Source organism: Mercenaria mercenaria, chromosome 1, assembly GCF_021730395.1.
Source record: "Mercenaria mercenaria strain notata chromosome 1, MADL_Memer_1, whole genome shotgun sequence".
NCBI classification, from domain to species: Eukaryota; Metazoa; Mollusca; class Bivalvia; order Venerida; family Veneridae; genus Mercenaria; species Mercenaria mercenaria.
Window position 1 is genome coordinate 49,389,095 of NC_069361.1, and position 27,444 is coordinate 49,416,538.

Sequence of the window (27,444 nt, forward strand, 5' to 3'; positions counted from 1 at the left end):
ATGTGGGACGAAAGCTTTAATTTGCTATATGACCATCAGCAAAACCGTAGACTGATATTGATTTTGGAATGACATCAAAAAGAGTTCAAGCATAGGTGAGATACAACCACGGACCAAAGAAACTGCTTTGGGAAAACTGCATGCAAGATGGCGGTCTGATGAATATACATTGTTGATATTAATCTTACAAGTACGAGGCCTAAGTAGGAGTCTACCCTTGAAGAGCTGTTTCACAGACACCATACTGTGCTTTTAGGACATCAATAAGAATGTCGTGGTCAACAGTGTCAAATGCCGCACTTAGGTCAATTGCAATAAGGGCCATGGCTTCCCTTTTCTCTATACCACTTAGAAGATCATTAACCAACTGAAGCAGCGCAGATTCACCGGAGTGGTATTTCCTATATGCAGACTGGTTCTTAGTGATTTACATGTTTGTTTAATAAGTAAATAACAGCTTTCTCAATCAGTTTTGATAGAAATGATAAATTACGCACAGGACGATTATTGAAAAGCTCTAGTGCAAGTCCTGCTTTTTTAGCAAAGGTCTAACAACTGTTTGACTGTATTTCACAGGATAACACCTTGTGGTAATAAGAGATTTACCAGTTTTGTGATACTTGGAAGAAGTTCAACTACATGTTATTTCAGAATACGTGTTGGCAAAATATCTGGCTCTGAAGACTAATGAGTGTTTTAAAATAGAAAAGATGGACTCCACAGGTCGCTCAACACAACAAAAACAAAAATGTTGCAGGCTCGGTTTGATTGAGCCTGTTCATGGACGGTAGTTAAAACGGTAGTTAAAATGCATGCTACCGTCCACGCCCTCTAGCCCCGCGTTGAGCAGAACTCAACATTTACACATTCTAAAAGTACAAAAAACAATTTAGAGACATCCGCAGATGTGTTCCTACGGCGGTATCTTGGGTCAATCAGTAAATTTGTTTACAGTTTGTACATCCTTTACATGAGGTTCAAAGTTTTGTTGTTCACTTAGGGATTGACGTATTTTTGAGATTTTTGCCATGAAAAAGTCAGCAAATGTTTCGGACAATGAATTATTTTTCCGATATTAATCCATACGGAAACTAGGAATCACCTTTAGCGTTCTCTATCTTATCACTGAGTGTGTTTCTCTTTTGACGATTGATTTCAAAATTGTATTCGTTTCTTACTGTTTTACACCACTCAAACTGATCTGTTTTACCGTAACCGTAACGCCTACGTGTACGCTGGCACTTTCTAACTTGTTGTTTTAGATGTTGCAAATTTTTGTTGAAGCATGGTTTGGGTGCTCTCTGAATTATAATTTTCTCTTTTATAGGAGCGTGCTTATTCAGGACATTCTCTATTTCTGATTCAAACTCAATCACAAACATGTTGATATTCTGTGAATCAACGTTTTTTGCACTTAGGTCGCTGGAAAAGTCTGCTTCAATTTTTTGAAGTTTCTAAATGATACGCTCTTACTAGTGATAATCGTTTTTAACATCTAAGAGCACATTAACAACACAGTGATCAGATAAAAAATGGCTAGGCTCACATTTTTCTACTTGAACACCATTAAGTGACTCCGTTATGACTAGATCCAAGCTATGTCCTCCTGTATGAGTATTGAAATCAACATGTTGCTACTAGGGAGTCACTGAAGTTTGTAATATAACTGTTGTAATCGTTAACATGCAAATTGAAGTCACCCATTATAAGTAAGTTGTCATAATGTGGTAAAATGTTTTCAGTGAAAAAAAAAAAAAAATAAACAACGAACTGGTTACCAGTCGTTTGAGCCGGGGGTCTATACACACCTACTACGTGTATGGTCAAATTTTTGAAAACGAGTTTCTAAATACCATATTCAAAGCTTCGAACAGTACCGCGAGTTACCCTTCGTATATTGATCGTGTTTCTACAAGTGATCGCAACACAACTTTTTTTATTTTTTCTATTAGTTACACTTAATTAATATCCATTCTGGGTCAAGTCAGAAGTTTCAAACTGATGTTGTTTCTCGTCCGGGTACCAAGTTTCATTCAAAAGAACGAAATCAATTCTCTCATCTCTGAGGTATTGGCCCACAAAATCATCTTTGTTCACAACAGATCTACAGTTCAGAGTAATGCATGACACATGTTTGCGTATATTTTTGTACTGCTTGCATTTCTTAGAATATATAAAATTTGTAAAGTTCACACCATTTTGTGTAGGAATTACTTTACTTTTACCACCTCGTTTACTTCTGTGTGTTTTCTTTTTACAGGCTATATTGTGTAAGTTTATAATCCTGTATTCCGCAGGGTCTAGTTTTCCTAATCCGCTTTTGTTTGATACCGATTGATATCTAGTGTAGGTATACTTTACAGGTGAACGACAGGTAGGTTTGATGTAAATTCATGAAGAAAACTATCAAAACTTTCACTGGATGCAAGCCACTCAATCACTAAAGATACAGCAACATAAAAGCACACACAGATGTAAAGTACATTCATATCCATTATATCCAATTCTTAGCACAATCCCAACACAAATAACATAGTTATTACGGTAGTAAGATTCCAGAGCAAAGAAAACACGTCTGCCTCATATGGCGACAATGTCCTATATAAATTTAAAATGATATACAATATGTAAGAAAAATGTCCCAATTTACTGTTTGTATAAAATTGTAGATCCGGAATTGTTTATGTCAAATTGTAGCCCCGTAGGGGAGCCGGTGAGATCTAGAGTTAGTTATCCATGTTCTTAACACAAAAGTGTTTATGGTAAACTAAATCATTATAATACTAAAGGATTAAGCCAAAGAATAGACGAATTGGTGCTAACATCAGTTACTTTTCAAATATAAATATTTATTATAGATTTAATTATGAAAAAAATACAAGACTATTATTAATATGGTAGTGTTGCCCTCAAGATCCGCCAGTTTAAACTCAGCGCATGCGCAGTAGTCTCCATAAAAGGAGTTGTTAAAACAAACTTGCCTTCAGTTATTTTGGATTGCCCAACAGATAAATTACAGATTTAAGGTAATTACTATTAATTTTACAGTTTTCTAATATATTATATTTATAAAAATATAATTATTTAGTTATCTATTTTCGTACACAGGTTATGTAGAGGTTCCACTTTTACTACTTATACGTATTTAAATCATTACACACTAAATAACATGTCGGTGTGACGTTAAACTCAACAAGACTAAATCATATAAATCAATAGTTACGAATACCGCGGAATTCGACAGGGCAGAACAGTTCAAGCTTTTGAAATTCATTTGATATCAATTGCTTTGACACTAAAAAATTTAGAAATACAGTCGACATTGTATTTAGAGACCACCCAAGGGACTGCTAAGAAGTGGTCTTTTAATGGAATGGTCTCTTAATGAATTTCAGTCAGACGAAAAGGAAAGTTATTTTTAACTGTTAATGTAACTGTTTTTATTATGAACATACATGTCTGCTTTCAAAATCTGTTTTAACATCGTGAACACTTTTCCAAGTCCACAAACCGTGAAATTTATGGCTAGATTGTTTGTCAGTTCCACTGATACAAAGGTTAATTACATTCAGTCACGTGCAAAAGGTACACGCTAATTACACATATGAAGAAATGCCCGGTAGAATTTAGGTACCCGGTCGCTTGATAGATACTTTTGTCGAATATTTTACCCTTCGGGACTAAATTAATGTGATCGCTAGTCGTTTAATAAAAAAAGTCGTTTAATGGAATTAATTTATATACTGAAAACGTTCGGAAGGGATTTTGTCTGGTCGTTTAATACAAAAATCGCTTAATAGAGGTGGTCGCAAGTACGATGTCGACTGCATAAGAAATTGCAAGTATGTTTTTTTTTCTCATTTTTAAAGCTAAACCAAATGTAAAAATACATATTTACAGGTATTCATGTGTGTTTAATTTACCTTTAGTGATACAATATAGAAATTAGCTTAGGTCTCCTTGAACTTGACTTTTGAGTATCCCCCACAAAACAAAAGTGAATTTTCCCTAGTGGTGCAAATATGTGTAGGTTACTGTGACATTGATCTTTGACCCCTAACTCAACAGATAAGTGCTGTTTAGTCAGCATGTAAAGTTTAAAAGCTGTAGCTTGTATACATTCTGACGTAACAATCTAGTGCCATAATTGAAATCAGGTCTCTGTGACTGTAATTTTTGAGTAACATACCCTACATGCAATGGACACCTTTTTCTAGTACATGTACTTAGTCATTTGGTAAAATTTAATTATCCTAGTTGTTATTACTTAAGAGTCCGAAATTCCTTTACAATCTCCTGGTTGCTATGATATTGACATTCAAAACCCGTAGCTGTTCTCTTCAAGTCATCATGTATATTTAAAGGCTATAGCTACTTAGAGTCCGGAATCAGAAAATATCGACGGCCGGATATTCACTACCATTCAATAACATGTCCCGCTATTTTACGGCAATACAAAGACTCAAACACCTTCCATAAATTTATTGTCTCAAAACTATCTAAATAGTTAATATTTCACATATGCTTTTTTAAGTGGAAAACATATAGCCCATAGAATTGATTTCAAAATAATGACACATATGTATATCAGGTTTCAGACAAAACAAAAGATTAGTAATTTTCCTTATGTTTTAAATTTCCTTTACATTAACAAAATTGACATCCGTCGTGTGGTTTCAAAAATATTTTACCTTTTGTTTTTCTTTTGTTGTGTGTTTTCAAAGGCATTGTTTTTAAAGATTTGTCTCTTTTACCTGTCTACATATTGAACATGGCTAAATGTATCATATTTTATGTATTGAATATTGTTTAGAGTGACAATGTCATGTACTGCGTCTAATAAGAGATCAGAAAAAATACGAGTTTAGGTTTTGTTCAGCCATGACACGCACATACACACGCACACACATACAAATATATGAGTTCAACCGCACTTACCAGCACTTAGTGCATGCACAGTAAGAAATACAAATGTATAATCATTTCAAAACTTTCTAGATATAGTAGCATCAGTACTCTCCCTTTGCATACTGTCTTTCATATTTATTGTTGGATACTCTCTGTATTTACAAACACAAACAGCGCAGTATTTGCTCTTTTCTGTGTGTACATTTTGAAATACAATAACGTAACGTTATAACAAAAGTACGGGAAACGTCGTAAAAGTACGTTCCGGCCAACTTCAGAAAATAATGCATAATGCATCTCAAGAATAACTTGTGCACACGCACAAAACTTTTAAGCAAGCAGAAACAGATACTGTACCATTAAAAAAGAGGAGATAATAAGTGTTGTTAAAACATATTTATGCCCGATATATATGTTTAGGAAAATATTTGGATAATTAAATAATTAAATGTAATAATAGTTTAAAAATCAATATTACATGTAATTCAATTATCCAATGTTTTTCCTTAGTATATATATCGAGCGTAACAACATTACAACATGTTTTATTTCAAAATGTAACTCCCTGAAGATATGAACAATTGAATGCGCTTGCAGTGAAAAATCAAAATTATTGAAAAAAAAAAAAAAAAAAAAAAAAAAAAAAACAACTCAGAAGTCTACTGCTGTTCTTTCTTGGAAATAAAACTTTTATATATTTTATGCATGCACAAGGATTTTACTGACTTTTTTCATATATATATATATATATATATATATATATATATATATATATATTATATATATATATATATATATATATATATATATATATATATATATTAAATGCGTGGTCATAAATGGTTGTTTATAGTTTACATTTTCTATGTAATTGTTCATATTTAGTCCTTGAATATATTGACAGTTGCTTTGTTTTAGTAAGCTCGCCTGAGTCAAAACCTCATGGTGAGCTTTTGTAAAAGCTTGATGTCCGTCGTCGGTCGTCAGTCGTCTGTCCGCCAACATTTTCTAAAACAACATTTTCTTAAAAAGCGCTGAGTAGATTTACACTAAACACAGGAATGATCTTAGGGTGCCCAAAGCCCCAACCCCTCTCTTTCAAAAGTGTTCAAATAATAGAATTCCACACAGAACTCTGGTTGCCACATTGCAACCGAAAAGAAAATTTTTAAAGATCTTATTGTCCATAACCACAAGGCATTACGCCTCGATATTTTGCGTGTGCCATTATCTAGTAGCATTCTACCAAACTTATTCAAATTATGCCTCTGGGATGAAAAGAGGTCCCGCCCCAAGTTTTACAAAGGTTAATATAGAAAAACACTTTAAAAATCTTGTCTGAAACCACAAGACCTAAGCTTTTGATATTTGTATGTAGCAAGAATGTTTCATTTATTACTTTGGGATGAATTTTACGTAGACTAACCTTAAAAGCCTTTAAATTTTTTTGTATCACACTGCAAAGCCTAAGCGTTTTATATTTGGTATGTTGCATTGACAAGTGGTCCTCTACAAAGAAAGTCAAAATTATTCCCCTGAGGTAAAAATGCCCCGCCCAGTGGTACTCAATTTTTACACAGATGTATATAGAAAAAAGCTTTAAAAATTTTCTTGTCTGAAATAACAACTTGGGCTTTATCTAGTATGTTGCAAAGACTAATGGTCCTTTACCAAATTGTTCTAATTATGTCCTTTGGGTGAAAAGAGGCCCTGCCCTGGAAGTTCCAAGTTTTACATAGACTAACATACGAAAATATTTTAAAAATCTTCTGAAATTTCAAGGCATAGACGTTTGATTTTTGTTATGTAGCATTGCCTAGTGGTTCTCTAACAAGATTGTTCAAAACATTCCCCTGGGGTGAAACAAGGCCTTACCACGGGGTCACTTGTTATATGATTTCGAATCTAAGTCACGCGGATTAAAAACTTGGTCACAAGCTCAAATTAAACGAAAAGCTTGTTTTCACTCTAGAGGCCATGTTTTTGCTTCAATGTTTGTCAGAATGTTTGTTTTCAAGAAATTTTGGATTGTTATAATCTGGCCCATGCAGGGTCAAAAATTCGGTCACTACATTAAATAAAAGAAAATGCTTGTTCACACGCAAGAGGAAACAGTTTTGGTCTTATCTTAATATGATTGTTCAGAATATTTGTCTCCATGAAATCTTTAGGTCAAACATGTTTACAATTTACTTGTGTGTTGCTCAGGTGAGCGACCTAAAGTAATCTTATCTATTATTTGATTAAATTGATATATTTCCATAATAAATGAAGAAACGCATGTGGTATTTTTTTACATACGAGCAGTTTTAATACGCCTGATTTGAAAAGACGGGCGTATCATGAAATGGCTATATCCATCTGTCAGTCAACGTTTCCGTTTGTAGACTCTGAAATAAATGTAATACAGCTTTCAAACTTAACAGGATGACTAAGCACCTTTTGATGAGGATTTTTACGTGTTTTGGGATGAAGGTCAAAGATCAAAGTCACAGTGAACCACAGACTGAAAATGGTTTCCCGACTCTTGAATCACAAAATATAACAGCCAATACTTTCAAACTTTACACTACGATAGAGTATTGCTAGAAAAAGATTCCCATAGGATTTGCGGTCAGTAGCTCAAAGGGTAAGGTAATTTCTGGTTTTTCTATCGTTTCCAGACTCTTAAGTCATGAAGTATTTAAGGGATTACTAAGCATCATTTGAAGAATATCTCTATTGTTATGGAGGTTATAAGGCCAAAGGTCAGTAGTGACATGGAGACTGACAATGGCTATTTTAAGTTATAAAATGTAAAGCTACGGATTTTTTTCCTTAACACAATGATTAAATACCATTAGATGGAAGCCCACAGTGACCTGACACAATTTCTGATAATTTGTTCCTTTCCTAGGCTCTAAGCCAGAAAGTATATTAATAATTATGGCTTCAAACTAAACTCGTGACTAGGTACCACTTGATAAATAATCCTTACTTCGAGGTCAGTGGCTCAAAGGTTAAGGTCACGGGGATATATTTTTTAGAACACAAGAACTAAAGTTAACATAAACCTCGATGGAACTACTGGTTTGTAATACGACAAACTTGGTTTTTCGCACTCTGGCAAAGTACTGTCAAATGTGTTCAAATGAGGGCGCTTGAGGTAAAAATAGAAAAACCTATAAATGAGTTCTTCTGTTTAACTGTTTGATAGGTCTTCCTTAGACTTGGTCCGTAACATCACTGTAAGGTCCTATCTGAAATGTGTTCAAATGAGGGCGTTTGGCTCCTTTTTGAGGACTCCATGGCTGAAAACGAACCAACTTGGAAACGATTTCTTATAAACCGCTGGCTGGATCGTCCTTAAACTTGGTCTGTATAGCATAACTGTAAGGTCCTCTTATAATTTAATTATTCCCCCGCTGGTTGTAAACCAGGTTCCGACATTCTATGGTTGCGTTTTTCCCATTCGTCCGTTTGTCCGTCCATCCTAAATTTCGTGTCATGCATCAAGGGATTTTAAAAGTACCCTAGAATAAGACTATTTGCCAACATTCAAACACGTACCTTTAAGGTCAAGGTCATATTTGGAGATCATATGTAAGCATGGCATTAACAAGGTATGTTTCATAATCAGTATATCACTCTGTTATCACTTGAGGGATTGCAATATCACTTTGCTCATATGTTTCCGATAAACAGACCACGTGTAATGCTTACAACCCACAACCCTAGCTCTAAGGTTAAGGACATACGTGGTGGTCAAATGTAAGTGACAATCACAGATTACAAGGGGTTAATTGAAATTAATAATACGGCACAGGCTTGTAAATATCAAATAGGGCAAAATAAAGTTATGATGACCTCCATTACTATTTATAGTCCTTGAATTGAAAATTCAATATGTATCTAAAAGATACAAGAATGTGATTACCAGACATTTGGTTAAGTATTTTGAGAGGCTTGATCCTTCACCTAACTTAAACATTAGCATCTATCGGATTGAAACATAATGCAAGTCTTTCAGATCATCAGACGTACACAAATAAGTTATCTAACTCATTGTTGAATTCAATGTAAATTGTGGCCCGTTTTACATTTCATTACAGCAGTTCCAAGTTAATGTAGCTCCGCACGTTGGATACACCGGCAGTAACGGCGTAACGTCATCTATCCAAATAACATAAAATATCTCCTGGACACGGCATCCGGAAATTAAAATCATTTAATCAAAAATGGCAAAGATACTATTATTTTTTTCTAAACGTAAAATATGACATTGCAAATTTTGACATGTTACATTATTCAAAATTGTTTTTTAGAATTAGCTTGAAATGTTCGTTTTTCTTTAATCATGGGCAAATATCTTATAAACAAGCACATTGAACTATTCTTTTAACAATATAATATACAGTATATTTGTTTATAAATTTTAGAAGTTTCAGTAGAATCTACATTATAGCACAAGGTTTCCCAAAGACTCCCATTATGAAAAAAGATGCGTGAGGTCCACAATTTTCAATCAGTCTACAAAAAAAAAAAAAAAAAAAAAAAAAAAAAACACGACTCTATCTTTTTTTTATTTTAGGTGTATATTGAAGTTTTTTAAAAAAAAAAAAAACATGGCTAAATCAGATTGTAGACAAAATTTTATTCAAACGTACAGAGATACCTTAGGAACAGGGTATCAAATCCGTTGCTAGTTTCCAATTATTTCATTTATATCAGACAACTTCTAATTAGCAGGTAACAGCAAGTACACGGGTATTACATGTATATGGGTGATACATTCATGTAAAAAGCGTTATAAACAGCACACGTCTCCCGACTGGAATCTTTATCTAAAAAGTATCAATAGACGACTGCTTTATTCGACGCACTTACGTACTAAGCCTAAGCATTATAACCAATGCAAAATGTCCCTACTGTGTTCATTACGAGATAGCAATAACTTTATATTACATTAATGAGATATCAACTTAGACGATATCTTTGTAGAATATTTGATACTGTTTTTACTACTCGAAACTTCTATTCATGATGTGTGTGTGTTTTTTCAAATCTAACGTAATTTGTTTTTCAGAGAAAAGAGAACGATTACTTTTACTATTTTTACATAAATTTTAATTACCATTGTTACATGTGCATGAATAAGACATAGCAGCATATTTTTGTGACAAGTTCATGCTTAATACTTAACTACAAATACGTAGCATACAATTGAAAAATATAGCACCTGGCCCATTGGACCTACTATGTCACAAGGGTTATTAACTAATTATACAAAAGTTCGTAGACAGTTCATATAATATACATAAGAAAAGTATGAAGTACCGATTATCTAAAAATATTAGCAGCTGCGCAACTTGACAACATATGTATAGTTCATACAGGATATAAATTAATATAAGAAATTAATTTTCACGTGTAGGCATGGTTACTAGGCACCAGGCACCTTAGCCATAAGGCTACCACAGCTTGGTATATATTGAAGACGTAGCTCTATTTATGATAAATAATAATTAAAATTTTGGTGAGAGAAAAGAAAAAAGATACTTATAATTAAACAAGAGTGTTATTGACCCTAAAGCGCTTACCTGACAAATCGGAAAAAATTGAACAAACTTGGTAGAGGGTCACACAAGAACCATTTGTGCAAAATTATTCAAAATCGGGCCAGCAGTTTCACACAAAAAACATCTTTAAAGTTTCCACTATATACTTTTAGGGAAGAGTGACCACGCCCTCTGTCGGCCATGTTTTTTGACGAATCAAAATGATTTGAACAATCTTGGTGGAAGGGGCACACAAGGATTATTTGTGTAAAATATTTTAAAATTGGGCCAGCAGTTTCACACTAAAATATTTTTAAAGTTTCCACTATATACATATAGAGAAAGTGACCATGCCCTCTGGTGGCCATGTTTTATGACGAATCGAAATAATTTGAGCAATCTTGGTAGAGGGTTACACAAGGACCATTTGTGTAAAATTATTCTAAAATCGGGTCATAAGTTTCACACAAGAAGATTTTTAAATTTTCAACTAGTATACACATATAGGGAAAAGTGACCACGCCCTCTGGCGGCCATGTTTCTTGACGAATCGAAATCATTTGAACATTCTTGTTAGAGGGTCACACAAAGACCATTTGTTTAAAATTATTCTAAAATCGGACAAGCAGTTTCATACAAGAAGATTTTTCAAGTTTCCACTATATACATATAGAGAAAAGTGCCCACACCCTCTGGTAACCATGTTTTTGACGAATTGGTATTATTGAACAATCTTGGTAGAGGGTATCATAAGGACCATTTGAGTGAAATTATTCTAAAATCGAATCATCGCTTTAGGAGGAGATGTCGTTTGAAGTTTGAAGCCCCTATGTGCAACCAAACAGAACCGTTTGAACAACTGTGGTAGAGGACCACCCAAGGAACATCATAGCCTAGTTTAATCAAAATCCATCAGTGGTTTTGGAGGAGATTTCGTTTAAACGTAAACAAAGATGTTTACGACGGTCAAATTGACGCACGCACCGACGGACGGACGGACGTAAGCACGCACGGACGACGGATACAGCGTGATCACAATATCTCACAATGAGCACTTCGTGCTCAGAAGAGCTAAAATAAAAAATAAAAAAAATAAACGCCATTTAAAGTATTCGAAATATCTTATTTTATCTCGATGTAATGGTTTACTTGAGATATTTTAAGTGGAAACCAACCGATGCACTTTTTTGCTCAGAAAGTTTCATTAGAATATGGCATAAGTTCGGCTTGCTTCCGCATATGTACATTACAGTTTTATCATACCATAATATTATTCTATGACAGAAATATTTCTTCCTTTTTTATGTCTGACTCATGACCGACTCCCTAGCTAGAATTATACTGTCAATGTATTGATAAATGCATTAAAGTAAATTTTGGAAAAAAAATGAAGGTTTAAAGACTAACTTGTAAATATGCTGTTAGCTGAATTTTGTACATAGCTTCAAAGCATAATGAATACATTTGACTGTTCCGTTATTTAAAGTATAAAAAAACATCTTCTTTTTTTTTGCGTTCGAGGTTCGTACGATAAAACGTTTTGTAAATTAGGTATTAACACGACCATTACGGTTACTGAAGGTATATGCAAATTGTGATACTGAAGTTCATTTTTATTTTAGTCATATAGAAATAGGAGAACAAAATCAAATGCAGCAATATAGTTAAAATTGCTTTTATTATGTAGAATATTGTTGTTTGTCACTATCCATACTGATTTTGTCTAATTATAAAGTGGCAGGTTTAAAGCTGATACAAATAATCCCTCAGGGTCTTCCAAATTACGCGTCTGGCACCTGTTGGTAAACATAGGTCCTTACGTTGCTTTTAAATAAAATGTTCTTATTTCTTGAATTCTTTTTTCTGTTTTGTTTCTGAATCAGCAAAGGCAACTGGGATGATACTTAAGGACAGTAGAGCTATTCTTTTCAAAAGGATGAATTCAAGTTTTTGAAAGTAGCCTTCATTGTGCTCAAAGGTTAGTAGTCTAAGGAAGAGAATAGACAATAATAATTCTGTAACAAATACTAGAAAGCGATAAGTTGCAATACAAATGTTCAGATTTACATATACTTTCAGAAAGAATTTTTCATTTTTCATTTTATTGATTATCTATAGCTGCATGTGCAAGCGTAAATTGGATAAATCTAAATTTAACTTCTTATTTAAAGCTTTCGGGTTGATCTATTTTAAGTAACATATGGGTTTTTAGTACTAAATATTGACACAATGCGCATTTGTTATCAGATAAATTGGAAAAACCAGATTTAAAACGACGCGGATACTAATCAAAACAGGTAAAGCTTTCTTTTATCTTTTTTTTAATTTATATATACATTTCAGTAAAACAGAACTCTTAAAATTTCGGATGAATACGATTTAAATAACCATTTAAGTAGAACTTGTCGTTTTTCTATGGTGGCTGATTTTTGCTATTTCGGTATTTCGTTCTGTCACAGCGAAATGTCAAGCGACAGCTGAATGCCATACCGCAAAACGTCACCCGCCGGTCGTCGCCTCGACAAACATCTCCCCGTTGAAAGGCGCCCCGACGAACGTCCCTCCGTGGAACGTTACCCCGATGAACATCGCCCTGCCAAACGTCACTCACCAAAACGGCACCCCGACAAATATCACCCTGCCAAACAGCGCCCCGACCAACTTTGCTCCGCTAAACTTAATCCGGCCAAATGTCGCCACGCTAAACTTCGCCCCGACAACTGTCATCCAGGTGAATGTTGCTTCAACATATTTCCCCTCGCCGTACATTCGCTTGCCGAACGTCGTCTTTTCACATTCCTTAATGACATGATAGTGGTACTATCACTTAGACTGGAGATAAAAAATAGTAAAAGTTTAAAAGTTATCATGTATAAATTAGCCCCTAAGTAAGTGTTACAAGAGGAAATTGCTCACACATACATCCTCCCACACACTCCGCCATTTCCCCCCTCATCACCCCTCGACCTTCAATCGGCCAGTGAACCCGCCCGCTTAGCTCAATAGGTAGAGCGTTGGTCTACGGATCGCGGTGTCGTGAGTTCGATACTCGGGCGGGGCGTATGTTCTTCGTGACTATTCGATAAACGACATTGCGTCTGAAATCATTAGTCCCCCACCTCTGATTCATGTGGGAAAGTTGGCAATTACTTGCGGAGAACAGGTTTGTACTAGTACAGAATCCATTCAGTCTGTCTTACTTTGTCTATAATGTAACTTTGTCATACATTGGGAAAATACTTAATGCTTACCTCATTGAGATGGATTGTCACGAACAAACTCCAGATGCCTGTCTGAAAAGTCAATTTCACACTTGACTTAGGGGGATGGGAAATGGTCATGTTATACCTTATCCGAGCAGTTACTTTATCACTAGATATATCTTTTTCACTTCCTGAAGTATACGGCTAGTGACATTGAAAATCCGACCCGAATGTTAGGCTTGCGACGTTTAGCAAGTCAACGTTTGACGAGGCGAACATTTTCGGGGCGACATTCGGCGGGGCAACGTTTGGCGGGGCGACATTCGGTGGGGGATAAACATAAAATTACTATAAAGGACCTGTTCTATGAACATTGCACACAATTAGAACATTTTCTTTGAACATTAAATAAAGTATTAGAGCTGAATTCATATGTGAACATATTACCAGTTATTTCATAGTATCTATAGAAACATAAAATTAAAACATGATTGTGTGAAAAAAATAATAGTATACTGTGTCACAGTGTGTGGTTTGTTTGAAATAATACAATGTATACACCTAAAATGTGTTTCGCTTTTCACAGTATAATGTGTACTACCACAGGTTTGACAGTCGTAAATATCTATATAAAATAAACAATCTTCTGAGAGCTTCGAGTGTACAGCATGTACATATTTTGATTGTTAACATAAACTAAACACTAAAAATGAGTGGTGTATCCTCTTGCTATACACTCTATATTTACGTTAACTGTGTATTATAAATCTTAAATACTGGCATACACATTGATATGTTGGCAATGCTTGTCATTACACGACCTAATTTGTTACAGTCGGTCTGTCGGCATTGGTTGATACAATCTTTTGAGTAAAAATGCAGTTGCGAACTCAAAAATTGCCTGTGGAAGACGAGGACATTCGGGACTTGTTTGACCCTTTTAGCTACAACAGAACTGAACATAGTATGGTTGAACCACTCTTTGTCCCTAAAGTTGAAGCCTGTTTTTCATTTTCCATGAAACAGGATGAAAATTTTAAAGGTATGTATTTTATATATTTGTATACTTACATCATCTGCAGTAAAAATCATGTTTTAACGGTTTGTATGAAATGTAAAAATGTTAGTATCTAATGTAAACTCTAAAATCCAGTTTGTGTAGGATCAGAAGTCTTACTCATTTAAGGTTTTCAACACCCATATTCCAGAACTAATCTGGTGTTTTATCATGATGACCATTTTACATAAATTTCTGTAGGCTGTTTATTTTTAATTTCAGATTTGAAAATATTAAATAGCATTTTAATATTTCGTGATGTTTTATTAAACACATAGGAGTTAGTCATTCTTAGAAATAACGTTATGGATTTTTTATTCAACTGTTCATAAGACAGATCTCAATATAATCTGAAATAGTCAAAGTATTGAAATATTTCTTTTCACTTTCCTATATCTACGTTAAGTTAACTCTCGCCAGAAATATTTACAGTAACTGGTCTCTTCCTTGTAAGAAATGAGAAATACACTGTTAGTTATAGTCACAACTATATTAAGTAAGTTTGGATTAGTATAGAACGGATTGTTTTATATCAGGGAGCTTTTAGTAACATCGAGCTTTCCAACACCTACACTTCTTTTGAATTTTTCACAAACAGTCATGAATATGATCATAAATTCAAACAAACAAATTTTCATTTCTTTTTCAGGTTTGCAATAATTTGCCCATTTTTGATTCTTACCAGTGAACAATGTTTTTTAGAATACCAGTTATATTTCGCCCTGTTCTGAGCATTTTCCTAAATCTATATGACAGTGGCAAGTTATGATTGATGATTTTTATTACTATTGTTACTTGTACTGTCGTGAACATGCTTTTATTACATAACATTAGTATAGAAGTTTATACCCGTGAGTTTTCAGTTCTTAAAAATATAGGGGAATACATAACTGGACGCAGATTGTTTTTCAAATAACATTTTTATATAACGTATTCGAAGTACATGTATAATTTACTGTTATCGGAAAACATATTTTTTTCAGGAAAGGAAATTTGTCCGGACGAAGATGCAGGTATAGACGAAGGTACAACTCAAATGGTGACGGATAATTATATACTTGCATCTGACGAGTGCACCGACAATCCTGAAAGCAGTTTAGACAACAAAGATGAGGTTATTTTTAATTTAATTTTCTGGCACAAACCGTACAAAATCCTGATTATACGAGAAATTGAAAAGGTAGCTAACAAGTATTAGCATTTAAGCAGCATACCAGAATAATGTGAATTAGAACCTACATCTAAGATTAAGCATTATTGTTACTTAAAATGTAAAAATAAAACAACAACAACAAAAAAAAAAAAAAAAAAAGAAAAGAAAAAAAGCAACAAACAAACAAGCAATTATGTACAACAAAATTTAGTTTGAAAAGTAACATTTCCGATACTTTGAAAATGTTGATTAGCCATAAAATTCAATTATAATATGCAAGAATATACCTGCCCTGTTCATTTTAAATCCTGTCGGTGCAAATGCCAAATTGTTTACAGAATCCAAGCTGCATTTAGAATATCCGAAGGATAAAAAATATCTTTTTAAAAATGAATCCAAAAATAAAAAATAATCCAAAATATTAAATAACCAGTTGGTTATATTGTGTTATAGAGAAAAATAGGTAATAAGACCTTACAAAGGATCTCTTACAGGTTCCAGTACTTTCTTTCTTGTATCATCAAGAAGAAAAAGAAGACTCTGCAAAAATCCAAGGATAACCAAGACTTTAAAATAAATTACAAGACATTTTTATCTGTAAATCGTGATAGAACATAGTATATAAATATACATAGTATATAAACATAGTATATAAATATTTTACTGCATTACATAATGTTTCAAAACTAGGTCAGGCTTTACAGTAAACGGTGAGTCATCAATACAAAGAATAATAAAGTAAAGAATAAGGTAAAAAGACAGGCACATAACACTGTAAAACAGTATAACTTTTTGATGATATTTCACATTTCAACAGAAAGAAGACGCATTCAAACAAGTGGAAATCAGAAGAAAAGATACAGGATGGAAAGGAAACACCAGTCAGGAAACAAAACCGCATCATGCGAAGTCTGACGTGCCCAGCACCATTAATTATGCTCTTGCAGTTGTTTTACTGTTGACGAATGGAAGGCCCCTTGTAGTGAAACCATCCAAAAAGGTTTAGCGATTTGAGATTATTTATAATACATATATGAATATCAAACCTTTACTATTTCTTTCTTTTTGCCGATGAGTGTATTAAGTTTCCATTTTCACTTTAAATGAAAATTGTTTGTTTTTTCGAATATTGAATATATCTTACCTCGAAGTGAGAAAATTTTCACATTTTCACGCGAGCGCGTACAATATTTGAAATTTGCTTGCTTCTCAGTGAGATATATTCCATATCCACTCAAAACAAACAAATATCCTCTATATCTTCTTAATTGTTGACCTCATTCAGAGGCAATACGAATACTTAACGTGAAATGTTCATTTCAAGTGTAGAAATGCCATTGAAGGCTACGAAATATTATCATGCCGAATACTTCAAATCTGATGGCACTTTTGCAAAAAATGACTATTATTGTGTCTAATGAATCATTATATGTAACTTTATTCCAGGCGTTTCTTCTCATCGTTTCGATATTGTTCGCACTAAGACCAGTGGCTGCAACTCCAGTCCAACAAAACCACGAAACGCCTGGCTTATATGAATATAAACTGCTACATACATCAACCTGTAACTACGCAGACTTTATTAGATCCGGAACATGCAAACGGAATGAAGCAATGATGGATATTTACATTCGTTACTGCGGGTTTGCCGATATTTGTGATTCCGGATTCAAGCCTATTTGTGTATACACTGCTGATGGTGAAATGCTTCATATTTGCTCACCAAAGAGCCTAGTGTGCCCAAAAGGTGTGTTTTGTACAACAGATTTCTGATGTTTAGCTGAATATGGAGCGATTTTCGAAGGAACTTTGTGTGGTCTCAATTTATTTAATATCATATTTTATGATTTAAATACTCTTTGATTCTTTTATTTCGTTATCGGTAATAGTATCTAAACTGTCTCTCTTTGTGGTCGTGTCAGGTGATCAAATACATAATTATGCATATTAATTTCAGGGGATTGGAGAAGGGTCTCCCGTAAAGCTACAGATTCCAGTGTAGTTATAGTGCAGGAAGAAAAATGTCCGAAGGGAAGATATCAGCCATACGAATCGGACTGTTATGAAGCATGCACAGCCAGACATGATGACATCAAAGACTTGCCCGTACAATATGCGATATATTCCAAGGGAGACAATGTATCTCCGCCAATGATATATTGTGATTTCAAAAGGGGATTTTACAGCCTGGATGGCAAGTTTCTTCAGAAGTATGACGAAGAAATCAGATACCAACCCCTAGAATGTACAACTGTCACTGATCAGAACCCATGTTCTAGAGGACTGTACCCTATTCCGAGTATGTTATATCTTAGCTGTTTTCTCCTCTCAACCTGTTAATAAATATAACGGCAAAAGTTACGTAGACTTATGAGAACACAATGATTCTGTAAAATGTATATGCGTGAGTTTTGTTTTAAAGCGTCTCCTCTACATATCTACACAGATTAAGCTCCGTAAAATCTTATTGATTTATAGCGTAATTGGTAAAAGCTTATTGTATATGAACGCTTTCTAAAATACAACTTCATGTTTATCAGTGTAATACTGTTAACGAACAAGAAACCTTTGAAAGAGGTAACGCTCATGTCCCTCATTATATTTCAGATGGGACATGTCTTTTTCCATGTGAAAAAGGTTTTGAGCGTGACGTCCATGATGACTTTAAATGTAAAGAAATAAAATGGTAAGTTACTTTCACAAATAGAAAATGAAAAACTGAAATAATTCAAGCCAATGCCATTTCAGTTAATTTTATTTTACTATTCTTAGAGAATACCACTTATTCTTTCCGTGTAAAATATATGCCCTTTTTTCGAACGAACGAAGACATATGTGTAATTGCAAAAGACTGTTAAGGTAGTTCCATCAGCATTATTATGCATTTTTATTATTAAACATGTAAAGGCATATTTTCTTTGTAATTTAGCTTCTGACTATACATTCTATGTACATTCAAAATATATGACCTGTTTATGATGAAGTAGAAAATAAGCAGATGTCTACTTTTTATTCTTATTGCATAATTCATGGGAATAAATACCAATAGAACATGCCCATTTTTACATTCATGAAATGCTAGAAATCGAACATAAATTACTTTCTTATAGCTTAAGTCCCGACAGACATTGTCGTGTTTTTAGTCGGGCGTACAAAATTCTTCTATCAATTCCAGATCTCCGAGTAAGCATTTTGTTGTGGGTTCTGGTTGTTTGGTTCTCTGTCAGTAATGGTTACACACAAGCCCTCATACACACAAATTTGTTATTCATTGTTATGGACAACTAATTGATTTAGAACTGCTTCTCTGATAATGGCTTCACTTTTAATTAATATATGCATTTGTTCATTTCAGGGCAGAAACTGATTCCAGTAAAGAGGAGTTGAATCCGAAAGACAATGGTAACAATAGATAAAAAACTATGTTATGTAGCGTTTACTGTTTGATCCATCCTTCCCGTTATAAGGATTTTTTTTATTTCACTAAATTTCCAAAATAAGAAAAAACATGTTTTAAAAAGCAGCTAAATGGCATTGATGGGGTGTTATCCATTGTAAATTTGAGTTAGTTTTGACAAACAAGAACGTAAAAATTCAATTTTGACTTAATTGTTTAATAGGTTGTTGTTAAACTTTCAGGATACCTATGATTTGCATAAAAGCAACATTTCCGTGAAAATATTTTGTATAAATCTAGCATGCACAATATTTTTCAAGGACCAGAAATTTACACGGGGAAATCTCATTTTTGGCCACACAATTGGTCCCATTACCATCCTAAGAGAACTTTAAACTGGTATGACATTTACACCCGGTTACAGATTTGATAGATCAGACAGTAGACGAACATTGAAAGGTTATATTTTTTGGTTTAGATATTCTTTTATTAGCCCACCATCATCAGATGGTAGGCTATTCCCGTGGTCCGTCGTCCTTCCGTCCGTTAACAATTTCTCGTTATCGCATCTCCTCAGAAACTACCAGGGGGATTTTGACCAAACTTTGTCAGAAGGATGTATTGGTACCCTAGTTGTGTCCCCCTGAAAATCAGACTGGTCCAACAACTTTTTAGTAAGTTATGGCCCTTTGTTTATTTCTATAATTTACATAGATTTATATAGGGAAAAACTTTGAAAATCTTCTTGTCCAAAACCACAGAGCTTAGGGCTTTGATATTTGGTATGAAGCATCATCTAGTGGTCCTCTACCAAGATGATTCAAATTATTTCCCTGGGGTCTAATATGGCCCCGCCCCGGGGGGTCACATGGTTTATATAGACTTATATAGGGAAAAACTTTGAAAAACCTCTTGTCCAAAACCACAGTGCCTAGGGCTTTGATATTTTGTATGTGACATCATCTAGAGGTCTTCTACGAAGATTGTTCAAATTATCCCCCTAGGGTCAAATATGGCCCCCCGGGGTCACATGGTTTACATAGACTTATATAGGGAAAAACTTTGAAAAACCTCTTGTCCAAAACCACAGGGCTTAGGGCTTTGATATATTGTATGTGACATCATCTAGAGGTCTTCTACGAAGATTGTTCAAATTATCCCCCTAGGGTAAAATATGGCCCGCCCTGCGGGTCACATGGTTTACATAGACTTATATAGGGAAAAACTTTGAAAATCTTCTTGTCCAAACTACAAAGCCTAGGACTTTGATATTTGTAATGTAGCATCATCTAGTGGTTCTCTACCAAGTTTGTTAAAATTATCCCCCTAGGGTCAAATATGGCCCCGCCCTGGGGGTCACATGGTTCATATGGACTTATATAGGGAAAAGCTTTTTAAAATCTTCTTGTCAATAAGCTTCAACATTCAAATTTGGACCACATATATGGTTTTGAGTGGCAAGATGAACCTTGACATGAGTTGACCTTGATTTTGACCTAGTGACCTACTTTCACATTTCTGTAGCTACAGCCTTCAAATTTGGACCACATGCATAGTTTTGTGCACTGAAAAAAGCTTTGACCTTGACATTGACCTAGTGACCTACTTTCACATTTTTGAAGGTACAGGCTTCAAATTTGGACCACATGCATAGTTTCGTGTTCGAAATGAAATTTGACCTCGATTTTGACCCAGTGGCCTACTTTCACATTTCTCAAGCTACAGCCTTTAAATTTGGACCACATGCATGGTTTTGTGTACCGAAATAAACTTTGACCTTTACATTGACCTAGTGACCTACTTTCACATTTTTGAAGGTACAGGCTTCAAATTTGGACCACATGCATAGTTCTGTGTTCCGAAATAAAATTTGACCTTGATTTTGACCTAGTGACCTACTTTCACATTTCTCAAGCTACAGCCTTCAAATTCGGACCACTTGCATAGTTTTGTGTACCGAAATGAACTTTGACCTTAAGATTGACCTAGTGACCTACTTTCACATTTCTGTAGCTACAGGCTTAAAATTTAGACCGCATGCATAGGATTGTGTACCGAAACAAACTTTGACCTTGACATTGACCTAGTGACCTACTTTCACATTTTTAAGGTACAGGCTTCAAATTTGGACCACATGCATAGATTTATGTTCTGAAGTGAAATTTGAACTTGATTTTGACCTAGTGACCTACTTTCACATTTCTCAAGCTACATCCTTCAAATTTGGACTACTTGCATAGTTTTGTGTACCGAAATAAACTTTGACCTTAAGATTGACCTAGTGACCTACTTTCAAACTTCTCAAACTACAGCCTTCAAACTTGATGCACATGCATAGTTTTGTGTACAAAGAACTTTGTCCTTGAAACTGATCTAGTGACCTACTTTCACATTTCTCAAGCTACAGTACAGTGTTGTGTACGAAAATGAAATTTGACCTTGAGCTAGTCAATAAGTCTTGAAATTTGGAACACTCAAAAATGGCATATTGGTGGGCGCCAAGATCACTCTGTGATCTCTTGTTGATATAATTACAATTGTTACAGTAAATTATTAAATGTACAAACATAGAGGATTGAGTAGGAAGCTATAGGCGTTTTTAGAAACTCTCTTCCTTGAAAGGTTATAAAATTATGACTTATACACACTTCTCTATGTTCATATTGCTGTATTCATGCAACTTTTTTTACCAGAACAAGAACATAATATCTGTATTGGCGACAGAATATATACATAATTTTAATACAAAAACAATTAGATAATAATTAAACACAAATGGTGAAATATGCGTCCGTTTCAAAGGAGCGGAGAATAAACGTTTAAAATGCCTGTTTTATGCTAAAATAATGTGGCGTTATTTTTTCAAAGCAATCCTTTTTAAAACAGTCAGAAATACATCTCAAAATTGTAGTTTATAGAGGTAATTCCCTTCGCATATTTTAATGTGCAGATTCCAGTCAGAAAGCAGAGGAAGTAACCGAGATAAGCGAACTTAACAGAACTTCACAGGTTTGTAAAAATTCAATGCTTTGAATAATTTATTTGTTTTTAACTTTTGTCTTCAATAAAAATATAATTTGATTGAATTATGCGGGCCAAACTTTCTTTTTCATCTGAACACCATAGAATAATTTGTATTGGGCATAATGTTTGGCTGTAGATTAATCTAGTATGTCATCTTCTGTATAAAACAGTCTTTCGGATATAAGTTTTAGTATCAATTGTGATACAGGTAAAGTGTTCTAGAAACTTACTTACTGTACATTCTTAGGAAAATTACTGATATATATTAACTCAATAACATATCATGATATACAATTTACTATTTAAAAGCTGATGAATGAAACCAAAACGGAGGACAATCGAGCTTCGAATGATTCGCACGTCACTATAGTAATAGGTAGGTAACTTTCCTTTTGAAATAACAAGGAAAAATTAATAGATATTCTATTAAATTGTTTTGTGCACTGCATACCATTTTTTGGGAAATTATATAAATACGTTGCATGAATGTGCCTGCATACCTTTTTAGACGCTACATTATATACATGTACGTTCAGTAATATGTTTTCAAAGGAACGTCCGCATTATGATATGTGACATTAATCTTTATGATCTTTCCGTCCAGACTGCATGAATGATGGAGAAATAGTACCGGTATCCGTCATATCTGTCTTTTTTCTTGTACTTTGAACGATATGCAAAATAGTCGTAAAAAGTTTAAGGAAGTATCTAGATTTATTTCTTACCTGAAGAAGCTGCTTGAGTCAGATGCTAAAACTAGAATTTTGCTGATTCAGAAGAGAAAATTACATAAAAAGGTCTCGATTGGAACTGTTGCCAATCCTATACAAATGTCACATAGCTTTGGATGGGACGGAAATATTGTCAGCATCAGCCGAGGTGAAGACAAGACTGACAACATTTTTCCGAATGTTTACAGTATTATTGTCCCATGAAAAAGTATGCGATCTTTGTATACTGAAAAAACTAGGAAGAATATTAAATGCGAATATTCCATTAATTAATTGATAATTATTTGTTTTATGGTAATAATAGTAAACAATATATGATACAACAAAAGAATAGGTTTAAATTATGATGTGTAGACATTTATTTGTTGTTTGATCACTGATTGTACTTAAACACTTTTTTTCAGTCTTTGTATTCGCTGCTTTACTACTTGCCATCGTTGGACTGGCCTTTGTACTTCTAGAACACTAAAACAGCATACTCAGTATGTATTAAAAAGTTGAAGACTTTGTTCAAAGTTAAAAAAAGATCGGTATTCATAGTATGTCTTTGTAAAACGTAGTAGAAATTTGATAGACAATACGTTAAACTGAATGCGATTTTCGACTTCTTGCAACTATCAGTTGAGCAAAACATACATAAACAAAACTTCTATATTGATTTTATCTAGCACTGCATGCATTTTGTTAATATCATGATGCTGAAGAAGACACCCATAAATATAAGGCAATTGTATATGTTATATATCCACAAGTTTTCTTTAAAAAACAAAACAAACAAAAAACGTGTAACATAGACAATGTGAATAATAGCTTCTTTCTGTTTTTACTTTCAGTCATTTATTGTACCCGGTACAGAAGGAGAGTCTTTCATTTCCTTAAGAAGTCCATAGTTTAAAGCATTCCACTTCGGCTACTTTCAAGATCATAATGAACAATGACAAACTGCTGGCATTAATACGTGTTGTTACAGACAATTTTTACAGACAATAAAAGTATTTTTATATGATAAAAACTACTATCATGACAAGTTCGTTCAGACTTTATCCACTGTCAAACGGTCCATTAAATTATGAAATCTACATTACTGAATTTGGGTAAGATAGTATCAAATCAGTTTAATTTTTAAACATATGTTTTTTGAGCGTTTAGAACAAGATCAATATATTACAGCATTTATGATTTTAATTTTAAGTTGAGATGGCTTTTTAATGAGGAATTTGCTAGAAGATATGGCAATAATGTTATACCAAATCATTTTAACATTTTCAGTTATTAAAAAGATATAATGGATCAAAACTACTTTGATACATGTATATGTGCCTTTGTTTACTTTTATGTTTGGGTGAAATGACGGGCAGTGACCATAACTACCTAGATAACGTTGCTTATACTCGTATTCTTAGGTTACGATTATATGCGAGTCCATCATTTTGTCTGACTTGTTCTTTTATTGTTACTTACTAGTCAGTACGTAAAAAGGTACTTTAAATTGTTCGACCTTGATTATTAATTATATGACACTAAATGGACCATATGATAAACATTAAAATGCATGAAATAACCACGTGGAATTTTATGGACATTTTATTGATGCCGATATATTAAGTAAACAGTATGTTGAAAACTGGTCAAGCATAATTGATCTAAATATTAAACTATCGTTTGGAGTAATATTTCATGCTGTTTGTTTCCTAATGGACCATGATATACGTCGCCGTCTTTGTAAACATAGTGTAACATATGAAATGATTATTTGGACTCGTCATACTCCCTAAAATGAATGACATATTTTCATAGCTTTGTTAGCATGATAATTATTGACTACTTTTTTGTGTTCAAATCTTTTGAATGAGTGATATGTTTGTGTTTGCATTTAATTAACCAGATCACATCATGCTTAAAAAATTCTCAGTTCGTTTTATGTTCTAGATATTTTCATTTAATAAACGCAATCTCTAACATTGTTAATATGATTTATCTTATACTATTCTTGGTTTCAACCTTTTATCAATAGAAAATATTTGGCTTATTTTACAAATTTATGTAAAATAAACTTAATCGTAGTGTATATTGCAGTTGAGTTGTTTCTTATCAAACCACTTGTATGCCAAAATTTAAAAAGTTTTCCCCTGTATTCATAATAAAGGCCTTTTTACGTACTTGTAAATGCATGGTTTGCATGAGATTTTGCCTGTAAAATTATGTAACTTGGGATATTTTTGGCTCAAATTACTCTTTTTTTTTCTATGAAGATACGGTTCAGTTTATTATTTTTAATATTAGTCAGTATCTTTTTGTTTGGTTTTATAAATATGGCTGCGCGAGGGTTGCCATAGAAGTTCTGATAGTGATCGAATTTTACACAAAAAATGACAGATGTAGATATTAGGTATAATTATTTTTTTTGGTTGGGTTTAAGGACGTATGCTAGAATTTGGTGCGAAAATTTTCCCAATAACAGAAATTCTTCAAACTTTGGAGTTTGAAGGACAATCATCTAAGAAACAAAAAAATGTAATAAAAATCATAGGTCACCGGTATCAAAAAAGAGTTATCTGCCCTTGAAAACGGCATTTCCCCCAAAAATGACGTTTTCAGGGGCAGATACCTCTTTTTCGATGCCGGTGACCTATGATTTTTATTGCATATTTTTGTTTCTTAGATGATTGTCCTTCAATATCCAAAGTTTAAAGACATTCTGTTATTGGGAAAATTTTCGCCCATCTCATATACAGGGAATTCTAGCGTACGCCTTTAACGTCGCACCGACACATTTAGGTATAATTAAGTTTATATACAAACCACTAACTTTCCATTAAAACATATGTCAGGAAAACCTCCATCATAGTGACTCATGTAAGCTTTCATAGCAGTTCTGTCTATAAGAAACAAAATTAATTTTTATAAGATTTGTCTACGTTTCAGACGTTGCGGCTAAACATCACACGTCATTAGCCTAACGGAACGACAAACTATATCAAACCATGTAGAGATTAAATGTACCACTACATTACTTTAGATGAACTAAAAATAATTTACTCGGTCAGAAGTATTAAGTTGACATTCTAGAAAAGACACCAAACAAGAGGGCTGCATTGGTCTTAATTACATAAGTTATGCCCCGGACAAGAATATTGCACGGACGACGAAAAAGACGAACAAAGCGATATTTGTCATCTTAATGTCCTTGAATAGCTGCTCATCTAAAGGCATCAAGTATCATTTTAGCAAGATTTTATGATATTTCTTACTCTGGAGATTTATTTAAAGAACAAAGCACACCCTTACTAAGAGAGGTGTATGGGTTTTTATATTTTTTGTTATTACCTCCATTAATACTTACTATTTCTTTATGTTTCAATTTAATGACTGGTATTTGCTTGCATTTGATAGATATTGATATATTTCAACAAAGCATGTTTTAAAACTGCATACAGCTTCACAATTCATATATTGACACTCTGTCTTGGTTTTGCATTCAAGATAATATATGTTTTAAACTGGTATTCTTACTGCATAAAGTACTAGATGTGAAAGTTACCTTGACCAAGAAAATGATTAACCACCTTTAATAGAAAGAAAGTTTTTAACAATGACGTAGGCAATCTTAAAAAAATAATACTCGCTCGGGAAACCATTAATACATTTATAGATTTAAATGGTTTCCCGATCTTTAAGTTATAGAACCGGATATAGTTCAGTTATTTGGATTACTAGTATATCTTTGATGCATATTTATAAAAACAGTTTGAACACGTTGTATTGCTATTATCGTAATATGTCTAATTGTAAAATTGTTTTGCATGTTATCTCACTGGCCAAAAGTACATGTTATCTCACTGGCCAAAAGTACATGGTATCTCAGTAGCCAAATTTATAATTCAGCCAATACGGTATTATAAAATAGGCATTAATACAACAGTATGACGATACTTGTGAGAAAATTGACGACATGTTGGCTTGTTAAATTATTACTTTTTTTGGCTATATCCGGTGTACATTCCACTACCGACTGCTAAAAGTATACGAATGTCCTGAAACGTTTTGAACGGCATCTGTGCTAAACCGACTGCTTCTCGAGGATCACCATTTGCTAATTAAAAAATGTGGCAAAGCAATTAGGTCTAAAATATACATTCAGCCTATCTTTATATTAATTATAATGACGTCAAAATATGAAAATATATATCGGAAATCATTTATACTTGTAAGACTAAAAGCCTTGTACATAAATTGATGTTTTTGTGTGAAAAATATGCTGATGATGGTAGTGGCAATGATGATGGTAAGAAATTACTATAAGTTACTTGGTAGTTATGTAGCTAGTAATTCCACTTTTGCAGGGACTCGAACCACTATAAAACGTGCCTCCTTCTGGGATAACATTTGCACCGATGATGGTGGTAGTGATGTTTACAAAAGTGTCCATACTAG

The 27,444-nt window shown here is 33.7% G+C and overlaps 1 protein-coding gene across 5 annotated transcripts; it reads left to right on the forward strand.

Moving 5' to 3' along the window:
• Positions 1 to 2,998: 2,998 nt before the first annotated feature.
• Positions 2,999 to 25,078, forward strand: LOC123538664 (uncharacterized). Of its 5 annotated transcripts, XM_053547068.1 has the most exons (14): positions 3,011 to 3,026; positions 12,329 to 12,423; positions 12,693 to 12,742; positions 14,484 to 14,690; positions 15,689 to 15,885; positions 16,676 to 16,858; positions 17,305 to 17,605; positions 17,816 to 18,157; positions 18,466 to 18,544; positions 19,214 to 19,260; positions 22,206 to 22,264; positions 22,589 to 22,655; positions 23,415 to 23,492; positions 23,844 to 25,078. In XM_053547068.1, the coding sequence occupies exons 4-13, from the start codon at positions 14,525 to 14,527 to the stop codon at positions 23,477 to 23,479; spliced, it is 1,506 nt and encodes a 501-aa protein (XP_053403043.1). In that variant the 5' UTR covers positions 3,011 to 3,026; positions 12,329 to 12,423; positions 12,693 to 12,742; positions 14,484 to 14,524; the 3' UTR covers positions 23,480 to 23,492; positions 23,844 to 25,078. The 5 variants fall into 5 exon arrangements, 4 of the variants coding, with proteins under 4 accessions (XP_053403060.1, XP_053403054.1, XP_053403043.1 ...); XM_053547074.1 differs by lacking the exon at positions 3,011 to 3,026 and having other exon boundaries at positions 15,689 to 15,819; XR_008371560.1 differs by lacking the exons at positions 18,466 to 18,544; positions 23,415 to 23,492; positions 23,844 to 25,078 and having other exon boundaries at positions 3,001 to 3,026.
• Positions 25,079 to 27,444: the final 2,366 nt, after the last annotated feature.